Raw genomic sequence first — 16,326 nt, 5'->3', positions numbered from 1 at the left:
ATTCACCTAACTGGCCCAAGACATTATCCTCTCATTCCCCTAACTTGCCCAAGACATGATCCTGTTATTCATCTAGCTGATCCAAGGCATTATCCTGTTATTCATCTAACTGGTCCAAGGCATTATCCTGCAATTCATCTAACTGGTCCAAGGCATTATCCTGTTATTCACCTAACTGGCCCAAGACATGATCCTGTTATTCACCAATAGGTCCAAGGCATTATCCTGTTATTCACCTAACTGGCCCAAGACATTATCCTGTTATTCACCAATAGGTCCAAGGCATTATCCTGCTATTCATCTAACTGGCCCAAGACATTATCCTCTCATTCACCTAACTGGCCCAAGACATTATCCTGTTACTCACCTAACTGGCCCAAGATATCATCATGTTATTCACCAATAGGTCCAAGGCATTATCCTGTTATTCACCTAACTGGTCCAAGGCATTATCCTGTTATTCACCTAACTGGCCCAAGGCATTATCCTGTTATTCACCTAACTGGTCCAAGGCATTATCCTGTTATTCACCTAACTGGCCCAAGACATTAATATTCCCCTAACTTGCCCAAGACATGATCCTGTTATTCATCTAGCTGATCCAAGGCATTATCCTGTTATTCATCTAACTGGTCCAAGGCATTACATTCATCTAACTGGTCCAAGGCATTATCCTGTTATTCACCTAACTGGCCCAAGACATGATCCTGTTATTCACCAATAGGTCCAAGGCATTATCCTGTTATTCACCTAACTGGTCCAAGGCATTATCCTGTTATTCACCTAACTGGTCCAAGGCATTATCATGTTATTCACCTAACTGGTCCAAGGCATGATCCTGTTATTCACCTAACGGTCCCAAGGCATTATCCTGTTATTCACCTAACTGGTCCAAGGCATTATCCTGTTATTCACCTAACTGGTCTAAGGCATTATCGTCTCATTCACCTAACTGGCCCAAAGCATTATCCTGTTATTCACCTAACTGGCCCAAGACATTATCGTCTCATTCACCTAACTGGTCCAAGGCATTATCCTGTTATTCATCTAACTGGTCCAAGGCATTATCCTGTTATTCATCTAACTGGTCCAAGGCATTATCCCGCAATTCATCTAACTGGTCCAAGGCATTATCCTGCTATTCACCGAACTGACCCAAGGCATTATCCTGCAACGGGATTTGAATGTTTAGTCCATAATGTTGCTTGATTGGTGGTTTGGCCATTAGCTGGCCAAAATTAGGCTATGTCACAAGAGAAAAACTGTTAATATAACTGTCTTTCTCCAGAGCAAGGCAGAACTACTGATACTAACACAGGTAAAGTTCTGGTTCAGAGGGGTCGGGTTACATGTGGACGACAGCTGACTAGGCACCCCCCTTTCCCTTCACTGTGAGGGGATCCATTAGGCTCGCCCCACCGTGTCATCACTGGCCTGGAGGGAGGGAGGAAGAGAGGCAGGGATTGAGGAAGAGAGGGAGAACATCCAAACACACTCAAATGTTGAGATGATTGACAGGTGGAGACATTCAGGGCCAGCCCTCTGGTTTGGGGTCGCTGCGGGAATGATTTTTTTTATGGCGAGGTTCTCCATATTGAACACTGGCTTACTGCTGAACTCACATACTCTTAAAGTACTTTAACATCCAACACTATTCTTCTCCAGTCCTGCACCATGCTGCTGGAACAGAGGCTGAGGGAGGCAGTGAGAGAAATAGAGAGAGAGAGAGAAGAAAGAGTGAGAGAGGGCAGCAAAGACAGAGGGAGGGAGGGAGGGAGAGAGAGAGAGAGAGAGAGAGAGAGAGAGAGAGAGAGAGAGAGAGAGAGAGAGAGAGAGAGAGAGAGAGAGAGAGAGAGAGAGAGAGAGAGAGAGAGAGAGAGAGAGAGAGAGAGAGAGAGAGAGAGAGAGAGAGAGAAAGAGAGAGAGGGCAGCAAAGAGAGAGAGAGAGAGAGAGAGAGAGAGAGAGAGAGAGAGAGAGAGAGAGAGAGAGAGAGAGAGAGAGAGAGAGAGAGAGAGATCATTTCTGTGTTCACCGAGGGACCTAACAGGACGAAATGGCCGCTGTGTGCTTCCACTTCAGCCTTTCGGTCCGGGGGAAGGCATTCGACTGAATGCCAGCTAATAACCACACCATTATATCTGAAGTACTGCAGATAAAACAACATTTTGCGTATCATATTAGGTGGAAAGTACTCTTTGAAATGATATTAAAATAGGTGTCTATATTGCAGCTGACTTGCTACGAGAGAGGGAGCTGGTGACACCGCATTAGCATTAACTATTTAATTGACTCTCGAAAACTAAACTGTTAAAAAACTCCACAACATATGTTTTCCATGGCTTGGTCAGCACAATACAACACTCATATTGCCTGTTTGGCAGGTTAGGAAGTCATACTAATAATGTATGCTATTTAGCAGGTCCCTGTCATCCAAAGCGACTGAAATGAAACCTTACAGTCTTCACTTTAAACTCATAGTCATTGTATCATTTCAAATCCAAAGTGCTGGAGTACAGAGCCAAAACAACAAACAATTTATCACTGTCCCAATACTTTTGGAGCTCACTGTATTTTATATGTGACCCCAGCGGCAATCGAACCAAGGACCCTTTGAGTTTCAAGTGCTCAGGATGTGTTGCCGTGTTGGATTCAGAGAGAATGTGCTCAGGAAGTGTTGCCGTGTTGGATTCAGAGAGAATGTGCTCAGGAAGTGTTGCCGTGTTGGATTCAGAGAGAATGTGCTCAGGAAGTGTTGCCGTGTTGGATTCAGAGAGAATGTGCTCAGGAAGTGTTGCCGTGTTGGATTCAGAGAGAATGTTTTTGTATGTGTGCGATCCATCTCGGAAGGTCTTTATGTGTTGAAGGGTGTTTTCTGCCTGTCTGTCTGCCTGCCTATCTATCTGTCCATTTATCTGCCTGTCTGTCTGTCTGCCTGCCTGTCTGTCTGCCTATCTATCTGTCCATCTGTCCATTTATCTGCCTGCCTGTCTGTCTGCCTATCTATCTGTCCATCTGTCCATTTATCTGCCTGTCCATTTATCTGCCTGTCTGTCTGCCTGCCTGTCTGTCTGCCTATCTATCTGTCCATCTGTCCATGTATCTGCCTGTCTCTCTGTCTATCTATCTGTCTGCAGATGCCATCAGCGCAGGACAGACACCACACCAGTCCCCTTCAACACATAAAGATGGATCACACACATCCTGTGCTGATGGCTTCTGCAGACAGCCAGACCAAGCCTGGTCTTTATTTATGTGTGAGAAACAACTTTATTCAACCTTTCAGTGACTTAATTAAAAATGTCAGTGCTGCTGGAAATCCCACAGGCAGATGGTTGAGTCGACGCAGACTGTCTGTACTTGGGGGTAAGGGGCTCGGAAAGCAGACTAACAGATAGACAGACAGCCAGATGGTTGAGTTGACGCAGACTGTCTGTACTTGGGGGTAAGGGGCTCGGAAAGCAGACTAACAGATAGATAGACAGCCAGATGGTTGAGTTGACGCAGACTGTCTGTACTTGGGGGTAAGGGGCTCGGAAAGCAGACTAACAGATAGATAGACAGCCAGATGGTTGAGTTGACGCAGACTGTCTGTACTTGGGGGTAAGGGGCTCGGAAAGCAGACTAACAGATAGATAGACAGCCAGATGGTTGAGTTGACGCAGACTGTCTGTACTTGGGGGTAAGGGGCTCGGAAAGCAGACTAACAGATAGATAGACAGCCAGATGGTTGAGTTGACGCAGACTGTCTGTACTTGGGGGTAAGGGGCTCGGAAAGCAGACTAACAGATAGATAGACAGCCAGATGGTTGAGTTGACGCAGACTGTCTGTACTTGGGGGTAAGGGGCTCGGAAAGCAGACTAACAGATAGATAGACAGCCAGATGGTTGAGTTGACGCAGACTGTCTGTACTTGGGGGTAAGGGGCTCGGAAAGCAGACTAACAGATAGATAGACAGCCAGATGGTTGAGTTGACGCAGACTGTCTGTACTTGGGGGTAAGGGGCTAGGAAAGCAGACTAACAGATAGATAGACAGCCAGATGGTTGAGTTGACGCAGACTGTCTGTACTTGGGGGTAAGGGGCTAGGAAAGCAGACTAACAGATAGATAGACAGCCAGATGGTTGAGTTGACGCAGACTGTCTGTACTTGGGGGTAAGGGGCTCGGAAAGCAGACTAACAGATAGATAGACAGCCAGATGGTTGAGTTGACGCAGACTGTCTGTACTTGGGGGTAAGGGGCTCGGAAAGCAGACTAACAGATAGATAGACAGCCAGATGGTTGAGTTGACGCAGACTGTCTGTACTTGGGGGTAAGGGGCTCGGAAAGCAGACTAACAGATAGATAGACAGCCAGATGGTTGAGTTGACGCAGACTGTCTGTACTTGGGGGTAAGGGGCTCGGAAAGCAGACTAACAGACAGATGGTTGAGTTGACGCAGACTGTCTGTACTTGGGGGTAAGAGGCTAGGAAAGCAGACTAACAGATAGATAGACAGCCAGATGGTATGAACACCATGGCTTCCTCTGTGCTTACGGGGTCTGGAGCATCTTCTCTGAGTATATAAACATCTGCTGGGCTCCTCAAGCTCTGGCCTGGCCAGTGTAATGAACTAACTACCAGACAATGAACTAGAGAGGTACCTCCCACTGCAGTGCTGACTGACAATGATCTTGGGTCAGTTTCACATTATCCCCACTAATGGTTAAGGTTCAGATTGGGGGAGGAGAAGCTGATCCTAGATCTGTACCTAGGGGAAACTTCACCCCAGAGCGTGCTGACTGAAATGAGCAGGATGAACCATAGCGATATTCTCTTCTCTGTTTAGTTCAGGCTTTCACTGTGTGTATGGATTAACACACACATACTGAACAGGGAACATTGAAGACGAGCCACTTGGTTTTGATGGAGCATATCATGTGACAATCCATGGTATTTTCACTCTCTGATGACAACCATATGTATTGTATTTGCTTAGCAATATGATATATATATATATATATTAAATGTAGGAGTTTTTTGAAGCTTATGAAAATAGTTTCTCGGACAAACGCACATCGTTTGTTCTATAATGCATAGCGTTATTTAATGCAGGCCTTTGTCTTTGCAGGGTTGCCTCCTCCATGCAATAGTGGTCCCATGGGGCGGCAGGTAGCGGAGCGTTGGGCCAGTAACCGAAAGGTCAGTTAAAGACAGTTAACCCCCAAAAACAACTGCTCCCCGGGCACCGTGGATGTCGATTAAGGCAGCCCCCCTACACCTCTCTTGATTCAGAGGGGTTGGGTTAAATGCAGTTGAATGCATTCAGTTGTGCAACTGACTAGGCATCCCCTTTGCCTGTCGTCCATGACAACCTGGCAGGATCCCGGAAACCCTGAGTAACTGCCTCAGTCTGCTTCCGTGGCAATGGGCTCCTCTGTAGTCCATAATACTATGTCACCCCTCACCCCATCTTTATCTAAGAACAATGTCCAAAGATTTGAGGGGCAGTGAGAGAGAGGAAACATGAAAATAAAAACGTCAGGAGACATTTTGTAACTAGTACATTTGAATCGCAGTCTTTCACAGCTCTTCCAGAGGTAATGAATGGGGAGGTTCTCAATGTGGGGGATGCCCAACCAAACTCTATCATTATCCATCCCTGCTCCCTTCTAGCTCAAGGAGCCACTCACGAATGTACCCTCTGCACCACGAAGGAAAACATTACGCTTAGTTCTCAAACCAAACACAATTAAAGCACCATATAATGCTCTGCCTATACCCTGCCCTTTCTCTCCAGGGGATATGCACATATCAGACACTGGCGATTAATGAGCTTTGGTCAAACGTAACCATGGAATAAAAATCTTCCAGTTGAATTATTTGATTGATAGTTTCCTTAAACTATTCAACCACGAGACATGTCAAGAAGATCTTTGTTTTAAGTCATTTCCAGGGCTAGAGAAACAAGCACAACCTTTTTACTATGTGTGCGGGCCAAAATAAACGTCTGGGGCTTGTTTCTTTGTTGGAGTGTGCAATGCTGTCTCTCTATCTCTAGAATCAGATAAGTGCCATAAACTGGCTAGCGCCATGTTAGTGTCCAGCGAGCACGATTACAATCTACCAGTCTAGACAGAATCACTGAACGGAACAGAGAGAGATAGAATGGAACAGAGGAGCTTTTCAGTTCAGAACACATTTTAATTCAGAATGACCAGTTACTGAATGTGCTCTGGGGTGAAGTTTCCCCTAGGCACAGATCTAGGAACAGCTTTCCCCTCCCCCAGTCTTAACCTTAATCAATAGTGGGGGGAATGCCAAACTGACCCAAGATCAGCATCTAGGAGCATCTTCACCAGGGAAGGTATTATAACGTGTCACCATACGTGATCGTGCCAGGGTCATTTAGACATCCGCCTAGAATTAGGATAATACTGGAAATAATATTGTCTAGTTAGGTTTACAAGCATATTTTTTTATTTTATCTTTATTTAACCAGGCAAGTCAGTTAAGAACAAATTCTTATTTTCAATGACGGCCTAGGAACAGTGGGTTAACTGCCTGTTCAGGGGCAGAACGACAGATTTGTACCTTGTCAGCTTGGGGATTTGAACTCGCAACCTTCCGGTTACTAGTCCAACGCTCTAACCACTAGGCTACGCTGCCGCCCATATTATGCGAAATGCTTTTGCAAAAACAACCTCTGATATCGCAATACATTTAACATCAAAATGTTGCTCTGCCTGGACAGAGCTGCCGTCTAGTGGAGCCATTTGTGAATTACTGTTGCATAGGAGGTCGGGAATAAAAGAGATTGCTTGATAATCTCAGATAATAATGTTAGCAACTGTTGTTTGTTTTTTTGACAAAGCTTTGATTTGATTTCAGATAAAACATTGACAATCACTCCAACGAGCCAAAGCACACAGCTTACTACAGCATCTCCAGGGGATTATATTGGGCCCTGTGCATTATATGAATGAGTTTGGTGCACAGTGTACTACATAGAGAAATAGTATACTGTTTAGGATGCACCCTTTGTGCACACAACTAAAAACACTGAACCTTGGCCTGTAGCCAAGGACCTCGTGGAAAAACACTTTCTACAAGGAACAAAACTTAGCCACTGCTTTTTTAGCAATGTGCTACCAATTGTACTCTTATATGCAATGTAAATGATTTTTGTTTTGCGTAATTAGGATTGAGAAAGGAGAGCGCTGGTGGTGTGATGTGGGGACATTGTAAACTTGCCATCGGCTCGGCTGCTCTGGCGTTAAGTTTGCTGACAGAGCCATTATCGCTGTGCATTCCAGACTGTGAGAGGCTTGTGTTGTCACGGAGCCAATGCTAACCACTAATCAGGGAGACTGACTGGAGGAGGGCCGGGGCCCCTGCAGCCAGACCCCGCAGGGAGGGCATCGCCTGGAACCTGGGCCTGCCAACAAGGCCCTGCTAGGTGGAGAGAGAGGTGAGGGGGGGAGGGGGGGTTGGGGCTTTTAGTGCTACCTCACACCACAAACTGCTGCAATGCTGCTTCGCATGGAAGGCAACACTACTATTACTCTGGGCACTGGCGTGGCACCAGCCGGTCTACATTTTCTACCTCCCCGCAAGACCTCGCCGGTATTCACGTCTACACCCGGCCAACAGTTTGGAGAGAGTATGTGAGTGCTTACCTGATACTCTATGTCACTAGAACCAAATGAACTCAGTGACAGTACATACGCCCCATCCCAGCTTGCCCTAACAATCATTTGACCTAGTTACAGTAAACTATGACATGGACGCAACTCCCTCACCAAGGCACTCACTACTCAGCTAGTACAGGACATCAGCCGCACTCTACACTCTAGTTTGACTGGATTTAAATTGCCACTTCGGTGGCGCCGTCCAGTGAGTCCAGTCCAGTCAGGGCTCTTCATCGAAAGAGCCTGCAGGGCATCAGTGAGCCTTGATCCTCTGATACATTAGCCAACAACATGACCCGTCTTTTCCTGACCCGCGGCCAGACACAAGGCGTACAGAGGGATCCCCGGGGGGGTATGAAGATACCACATCACTGATGCATTCTGACATGACCAGACTAATGTCATCTGCTTCAGAGTGGCTGGCATCAAGAATCTTTCTTGGAGAAGGCAGATGACTGTTCTTAGTGTGTGTGTGTGTGTGTGTGTGTGTGTGTGTGTGTGTGTGTGTGTGTGTGTGTGTGTGTGTGTGTGTGTGTGTGTGTGTGTGTGTGTGTGTGTGTGTGTGTGTGTGTGTGTGTGTGTGTGTGTGTGTGTGTGTGTGTGTGTGTGTGTGTGTGTGTGTACATGTGTGTGCGCATTCAAGCTTGGATTGTCATTTAACAAGGTTGCTTATGTGTCGCTGCACTGTGTACCCAGTGTGCTATATCTCTAAGATGTGAGGCTGCAGTACAGCAGTCTGGTCTGGTCCGGTCCGGTCCGGTCTGGTCCGGTTTGGTCCGGTCTGGTCTGGTCTGGTCCGTCCTACAGGGTTTCTGATCATTCCAGGCACGGAGAAGAGAGCTGTCCTGTCATCACTGTCTGATGTCTTTATTCCACTGCAGCTGTGTCTTTCACTCACGACACAGCCCAGACACAGCACAGCCCAGCACAGCCCAGACACAGCACAGCCCAGCACAGCCCAGCCCAGACACAGCACAGCCCAGACACAGCCCAGCCCAGACACAGCCCAGACCAGACAGAGCCCAGCCCAGACACAGCCCAGCACAGCCCAGCCCAGCCCAGACACAGCCCAGACACAGCCCAGACCAGACAGAGCCCAGCCCAGACACAGCCCAGCACAGCCCAGCCCAGCCCAGCCCAGACACAGCCCAGCCCACCTCTGACACAGTCCAGCCCAGACACAGCCCAGTCCAGCCCAGACACAGCCCAGTCCAGCCCAAACACAGTCCAGCCCAGACACAGCCCAGACACAGCCCAGCCCAAACACAGCCCAGTCCAGACACAGCCCAGTCCAGCCCAGACACAGCCCAGTCCAGCCCAGACACAGCCCAGTCCATCAATGTGAAATCTATTGACTTGAATTGGTCTTTCCAGGTCAGCACCAGTCTTTCCACCAATTAGAAGTTTTGAGACACAATCAACAGTGCTGCAATGTCTAAAGTCTAGAGTCTAGTCCCAGCACCCTTGCCTGTGTGTCTGTATATTAACCTCCCACAAATCTCTGTTGAACCATGCCTTTCATCAGCAACAAAGTCCAAAAAGAGTCTGTACTTTTCAAACTACCCTGAAATTCTTTCCCAATTGCCATTCAGAAGTGATATATTGACAGAACGATTCAGAGCAATACCAGTCAAACTCACAAGATATTGAGTTCTACTGTTATGGCCCACACATCTTTTTCTTCAATGGTTTTGAACTTGACCCCTTAACAGCTCACACTAGTACGGTGTCCATTTTAGGACACCGTCAAACGTCAAAGTCAGTCAGAGCTAAGTCAGACATCAGCCAAAGTCTCGGACTGCATTTAGCATCAAGTCCCGGATCTCTGATCACGTGTCTATTAAGTCACCGTGGCTCAGTTGGTAGGGCATGGTGCTTGCAATGCTAGGCTTGTGGGTTTGATTCCCGCTGGGGACCTGTATGAGTGAATGTATGCATTCATTACGTCCTGTAAGTGGCTCTGGATCAGAGTGTCTGCTAAATGACTTAAGTGGCAAGGTTGTATGTCGTGAAATGCTGATAGGCATATTTGCGAGGGTTCAAGTTTCGGGGTGCAGCCCGACACTTTCACAGGAGTCCACGGGCTTGACCCACCACGACTAATATTAGCACCTCCTAAAAAAAGTTATTACACTTAACATCAGGCCTGTCCATCAATTTTGAGTAGAAGGAGAGGGCAGAGTTCAGAGGTCACAGGTCAAACACACCGCCTAGCCAATAAGAGAGACAATAGCATTTTGACTTAAATACAGAGGATCAATAAATCGTATTAGCCTCAAGAGCAGAGACATCAATCCTTTTTTTGCAGGGTGATCCCATTATGACAGCTAAAATGAATGAAAAATGCATGAGGTAAAAACGGAGGGGGAAAAAATATGAAACTGGTGCAGAGACCAGACCACCTAAAGCCTCTCTGTTCAATTGAACGAACCAATCGACCAATTTATTGTCTTGATTTTTCCTGCAGGAGAATTCCTAAGACTCTTATGGCCGTATAGAAGTGAACAGGATAAGGCCTGAGAGCATTGCGTGCTGAGAGTGGATTGTAAAATGTTACTGTTGTGTCATAAACCGTGCAGAGTGAAGGAGGAAGAGAGAGAGAGAAAGAGCAGGGGCAGAGATAACTTTTTCTCTCTGTCTCTGTCTCTCTCGCTTTCTCTGCCCTGGTCCCAGAGCTCCACACGTCCTTCAGCACAGCAGGAGGAGGCTCTCAAACTCTCACAAGTGTAACCCAGTTCAAAGTCCACTTATCTAACACCAAAGTGTAAGAAAATGCAGCGTTCTCGTATTTATGTGAGATAAAATATTATTACAACTTTGATGAGATGACCAGATACTGTAGAACGTAACGTAGCGTGCAATCCAGTCCAAGTTTATCTGTATGAAAAAGTATCTCTGTCGCTTTAGTACTGATGTCTACCAGCAGAGGAGACCAACCCACCAAACAGTGAACGTTACTACAACGTTAGGTAATGTTACAGTGGAGTCCCAATAGGATGGAAACAGGAAGTTGATAAATACCTCTGCAGCAGGTATGCCCTCGGGTGGGCGGCACTGGAGAAGCACTTCCTGTTCCAGTGACACCTCCTTCCCCAGTGGCTCCTGGTCAAACGTTTTCCTGAGATCTGGAGTGGAGAAATAAAGACAAAACATTAATTGAGCAATCATGATCAAATTCCAGGTCCAATCTATCTGGCTCGAAGGACCATGAAAAGAAGGCTGATGGAAAAAATGTATCTCAGAAGTACATAATATGAATCGCCCTCCATTGTACGTGTTCAGTAGTATTGTTCATGCTTTCCTATTGGTCTCAGCTTCAGAACTCTCGTGTTTCTCCCACTGAATCCTTGATTTGATTATTAGGATTATCCATTTTGCAATTTACTGAAATGACAACAAAACTGAACTCCTCCCGACAAGAAGCTAAAACTGCTGTAGCAGTAAACCAAGCAGGGATCTCGACACAGAATTTAAATTCAGCATGCACATATCTCTATTCACAGACAAGGAATGTAGATACAGCTGGAAAATCCTATAGCCGAGACTACCTGAACACCAATATCTAATCTGCGGCATCTCAAGGCCCCTTGGTATATTGAGAGATTATAGAATGCCTCCACCGAGGATGAAAAAAAGAATACAGACGTTTTCTCGATTTCATTGAGAACATTTCATCCAGTCCGGAGTTTAGCATGATCAGTAGTCCACCACAGTCAGGTGACTCATCTCACAAGCACACAATGACGCATGTAGGCCAGCCATTTTGGAGACACCATCTTTTCATTGTGTATTTAAGCCCTGCTTTAGGTTTCTGGTCCTCGTGGTTTTCTATCCCCTCTTTGTGAAATCAGCCCAATGGCTGTCTCTCTGCATACAGAGAGACAGAGAGACAGAGAGAGAGAAAGAGAGAGAGAGAGAGAGAGAGAGAGAGAGAGAGAGAGAGAGAGAGAGAGAGAGAGAGAGAGAGAGAGAGAGAGAGAGAGAGAGAGAGAGAGAGAGAGAGAGAGAGAGAGAGAGAGAGACAGAGACAGAGACAGAGACAGAGAGACAGAGAGAGAAGGAGAGATGTGTGAACGAGGGAGGACAAGAGAGGGCAAATGCAGCATTTACAAGGGCAAGTGGACAGTCCCCGAGCAAAGCTCAAGTCACAGGAGTTGTCAGGGATCTGAGATGGTTCGTAGCGGAGAGGAAGCCACTGGATTCTAATGCCTGTCCACTGGGACCTCTATTCTCACACCTACTTCCCTAGCTGTTCTGTACAGTATGTGTGTTAGGAGCATGTGGAGTGGAGGGCTTGACTGCATGAGAATGACACCACAGGGAATGGCAGCGCTGGGACTTTCATACAGGGGTTATTACAGTTATTATATGGATTTCAAAAGACTGCCTTGAGGTTTGAAGACAGTTCTCTTTATAGTGCTTTTGATTGGCTAAAGGGAAAAGTAAGTGCCTGATTTGTTGCATTATTCTTGTGTTTAAAGCAAGCTCTTTAGTAGTTGACGTACTGTACAGTACAGCTAGCCGGAGGGCAGCTGGTGCTGACTAGTTTATGCCTATTTAAATCCATGGAAGTTACTGTTCATGATTTCATTATTCATCCATTATGGATGAGATGGACAGCACAGAAAAGAGTGATATCGGTACTGCTTCGTAGAGCATCGCTGGAGTTGAAGACAAATCAATAACAGCAAAGTATGGATCCAGCACAACAATTGTATTTTTTTATTTTACCTTTATATAACTAGGCAAGTCAGTTAAGAACAAATTCTTATTTTCAATGACGGCCTAGGAACAGGCCGTCTCGTTCTGCCTGTTCAGGGGCAGAACGAGAGATTTGTACCTTGTCAGCTTGGGGATTTGAACTTGCAACCTTCCGGTTACTAGTCCAACGCTCTAACCACTAGGCTACGCTGCCACCCCCAACTGTGTCATTGGTGGATCCTTGAGAAAGTATGGATCCAGCCCTGTAAGAAACAGGCATCGTTTGACTGAGAGACCGAACGAGCGTAAAAGTAATGTCTGCAGACAGACAAGCAGACAAAGACATAGAGGAGCACAGCAGTCTGTGACTTAGGGATCAGCCGGTCAGGCTGTCCTCAGCAGGCTCTGTGAGTGATTCTCCAGCTGGCTCTTCCATGGCCCCCAGTGCCTCACTAAGACACTACATTCCAGTCCTTTTCCACACAGCTTCCTCACTCCCCTCTGGAGCTGCACCATGGGTAGCGACACAGAGAGTTGACCAGAGCTACTGTACCAGGAGGAAGGAGGCTGGAGTGTGGAGGAGACAACCAAGTACTGAGATAATATTAATTTGGTGCCAAACAGAAGAAAAAAACAGACTAAATCAGAAAGCTGAGCACTTGGTAGTTGACGTGCTCAAATGAACTAGCCCGTTTCAGGGAACCATTTTAGTTTTCTTAATTCAAAACAAAGTGTTTAGTCAAATGTGTGGGTTTACAATGCATGTTTCTCTTATTACTGAGGTAATCATTCTCTTTGTAAGAAAGGCAAAGGGGAGCAGTGCTGCTAGACAGTTAAGGTCTTGAAGAGGCCAAGCAAAATAAACGAGAATAATGGCCACCAATGATATATTCACGATATATAAGTGAATTACATGCTATGAGGGAATGTCCTGCTCTCTTTTAGTGTGGGAAAGGGGGGGAAACACAAGCACACAAATCCTGCTTTAAGCCGTACACGAAAGAAGGATGGACATTTCCTTTTTGATTCACTCACTGGGCCTCCTAACCTTAAAAGTTAAAAACAACATCAGGAAGAGACTGGAGAATAGATTGTTTTCTTTCTTGACCCGACCACAAACAGACCTCCAGTTAGGCTAGCTACAATCAGAAAAAAAGGATTCCAAAAGGGTTCTTCGGCTGTCCCCATAGGAGAACCCTTTGAAGAACACTTTTTGGTTCTAGGTAGAACCCTTTTGGTTCCTGGGAGAACCCTTTTTGGTTCCAGGTAGAACCCTTTTGGGTTCCAGGTAGGACCCTCTGTGGAAAGGGTGCTCCCTGGAACGAAAAAGGGTTCTCCCTGGAACCAAAAGGGTTCTACCTAGAACCAAAAAAGGATTCTTCAAAGGGTTTTACTATGGGGGCAGTCGAAGACCCCTTTTAGGTTCTAGATAGCACCTTTGTTTCTAAGAGTGTAGTGCTGTATATCTGGCTCTGAAGTGAGGGCTGAACAGATGCAGAAAAGCCATAGAGCAGGTCTGTAATTTGAGAAGGGCTGCTTCATTAGTTTAGCAGGTGACATATTGATGGAGGTAATCAGGGATTTTGATGTGGCTTTAAACAGAAACACATGTATCCCCCAGAGTCAACGAGAGAGGGAGAGAGGGAGAGGGGGGAGGGAGAGAGACCAGGGAGAGAGGGAGAGGGGGTGGGTGAGAGTGAGAGAGAGGGAAAGATGGGAGGAAGAGAGACCAGGGAGAGAGGGAGAGGGGGGAGGGAGAGAGACCAGGGAGATAGGGAGAGGGGGATGGGTGAGAGTGGGAGAGAGGGAAAGATGGGAGTGAGAGAGACCAGTGAGAGAGGGAGAGGGGGAGGGAGAGAGACCAGGGAGATAGGGAGAGGGGGATGGGTGAGAGTGGGAGAGAGGGAAAGATGGGAGGGAGAGAGACCAGGGAGAGAGGGAGAGGGGGAGGGAGAGAGACCAGGGAGAGAGGGAGAGGGGGAGGGAGAGAGACCAGGGAGAGAGGGGGAGGGGGAGGGAGAGAGACCAGGGAGAGAGGGAGAGGGGGGGGGAGGGAGAGAGACCAGGGAGAGAGGGAGAGGGGGAGGGAGAGAGACCAGGGAGAGAGGGAGAGGGGGAGGGAGAGAGACCAGGGAGATAGGGAGAGGGGGATGGGTGAGAGAGACCAGTGAGAGAGGGAGAGGGGGAGGGAGAGAGACCAGGGAGATAGGGAGAGGGGGATGGGTGAGAGTGGGAGAGAGGGAAAGATGGGAGGGAGAGAGACCAGGGAGAGAGGGAGAGGGGGAGGGAGAGAGACCAGGGAGAGAGGGAGAGGCGGGTGGTTGAGAGTGGGAGAGAGGGAAAGATGGGAGGGAGAGAGACCAGGGAGAGAGGGAGAGGGGGAGGGAGAGAGACCAGGGAGATAGGGAGAGGGGGATGGGTGAGAGTGGGAGAGAGGGAAAGATGGGAGGGAGAGAGACCAGGGAGAGAGGGAGAGGGGGAGGGAGAGAGACCAGGGAGAGAGGGAGAGGCGGGTGGTTGAGAGTGGGAGAGAGGGAAAGATGGGAGGGAGAGAGACCAGGGAGAGAGGGAGAGGGGGAGGGAGAGAGACCAGGGAGATAGGGAGAGGGGGATGGATGAGAGTGGGAGAGAGGGAAAGATGGGAGTGAGAGAGACCAGTGAGAGAGGGAGAGGGGGATGGGTGAGAGTGGGAGAGAGGGAAAGATGGGAGGGAGAGAGACCAGGGAGAGAGGGAGAGGGGGAGGGAGAGAGACCAGGGAGAGAGGGAGAGGGGGTGGGTGAGAGTGGGAGAGAGGGAAAGATGGGAGGGAGAGAGACCAGGGAGAGAGGGAGAGGGGGAGGGAGAGAGACCAGGGAGAGAGGGAGAGGGGGTGGGTGAGAGTGGGAGAGAGGGAAAGATGGGAGGGAGAGAGACCAGGGAGAGAGGGAGAGGGGGAGGGAGAGAGACCAGGGAGAGAGGGAGAGGCGGGTGGTTGAGAGTGGGAGAGAGGGAAAGATGGGAGGGAGAGAGACCAGGGAGAGAGGGAGAGGGGGAGGGAGAGAGACCAGGGAGAGAGGGAGAGGGGGTGGGTGAGAGTGGGAGAGAGGGAAAGATGGGAGGGAGAGAGACCAGGGAGAGAGGGAGAGATGGGAGGGAGAGAGACCAGGGAGAGAGGGAGAGATGGGAGGGAGAGAGACCAGGGAGAGAGGGAGAGGGGGAGGGAGAGAGAGACCAGGGAGAGAGGGAGAGGGGGTGGGGTGAGAGAGAGAGAAAGAGAGATCTGGGTAGGCGCGGGGGGAGAGGGGGGGGGTGATAGAGATTAAAGAGAGAGATTAGAGAGTGAGAGTGAGAGAAGAGACCAGGGCAGTGCCAGAAGTGTGTGGGCTCTCGTTGGTGTATCCCCAACAAACCTTTCACTCACCATTACCTTTGCCCACTTAATGGGGCCAGAGTTTGTTCTACTTCTGTAATCCACAGTCTCTCCGCAGGGTCCTGCTGCTGGCTAGCAGACCACTCTGGGTCAAACGGGGACAGTCTGGGACCAGAAATCGTCCCGGGCATTTCTAACACAACAACCCTATTTTTCTCCATCAAGGCCCCCATACTGGACCATTTTTTTCACAAGCCTAAATAATTTTCCACAAGCCCAAATTATGTACAGAAACCCCAATTTAGGCCAACTGGGCCTGTCTAAATCACTGCCCTACTCCGTTTCCAGTATATCACAGATTTCTATATTTATGGCAAGTAGAATTGGAGGAATCTCGTCAACAAAATCAATCTGGTCAAGTATTTTTCCATTAAATGAGCATAACAGGCATGTTATGGAGATCAGACCTAGTACACATTGTTACTATCATGGTGAGTATATGTAGGGATTTAGTCAAACAGCAAAAAGATGTTAGTTGACCTTGACAAATACAGAATGATACAGACAGACATATAGATAGAGACAGAGACAGCCAGATAGAGAGA

The 16,326-nt window shown here is 47.9% G+C and overlaps 1 protein-coding gene across 2 annotated transcripts in view; it reads right to left on the bottom strand.

Moving 5' to 3' along the window:
* Positions 1-16,326, bottom strand: part of unc5ca (unc-5 netrin receptor Ca) — a 359,680-nt gene that overhangs the window by 141,454 nt on the left and 201,900 nt on the right. For both annotated transcript variants that reach the window (XM_046348101.1, XM_046348102.1), the window contains exon 4: positions 10,692-10,795. In XM_046348101.1, coding sequence (XP_046204057.1) covers positions 10,692-10,795 — 104 coding nt within the window. The remainder of the gene's footprint in view (positions 1-10,691; positions 10,796-16,326) is intronic.

This window comes from Oncorhynchus gorbuscha, linkage group LG04 (genome assembly GCF_021184085.1).
Source record: "Oncorhynchus gorbuscha isolate QuinsamMale2020 ecotype Even-year linkage group LG04, OgorEven_v1.0, whole genome shotgun sequence".
Taxonomy (NCBI): domain Eukaryota; kingdom Metazoa; phylum Chordata; class Actinopteri; order Salmoniformes; family Salmonidae; genus Oncorhynchus; species Oncorhynchus gorbuscha.
The sequence above is the reverse complement of the archived record's forward strand: the minus strand, read 5'-3'. Positions and strand labels throughout refer to the sequence as shown.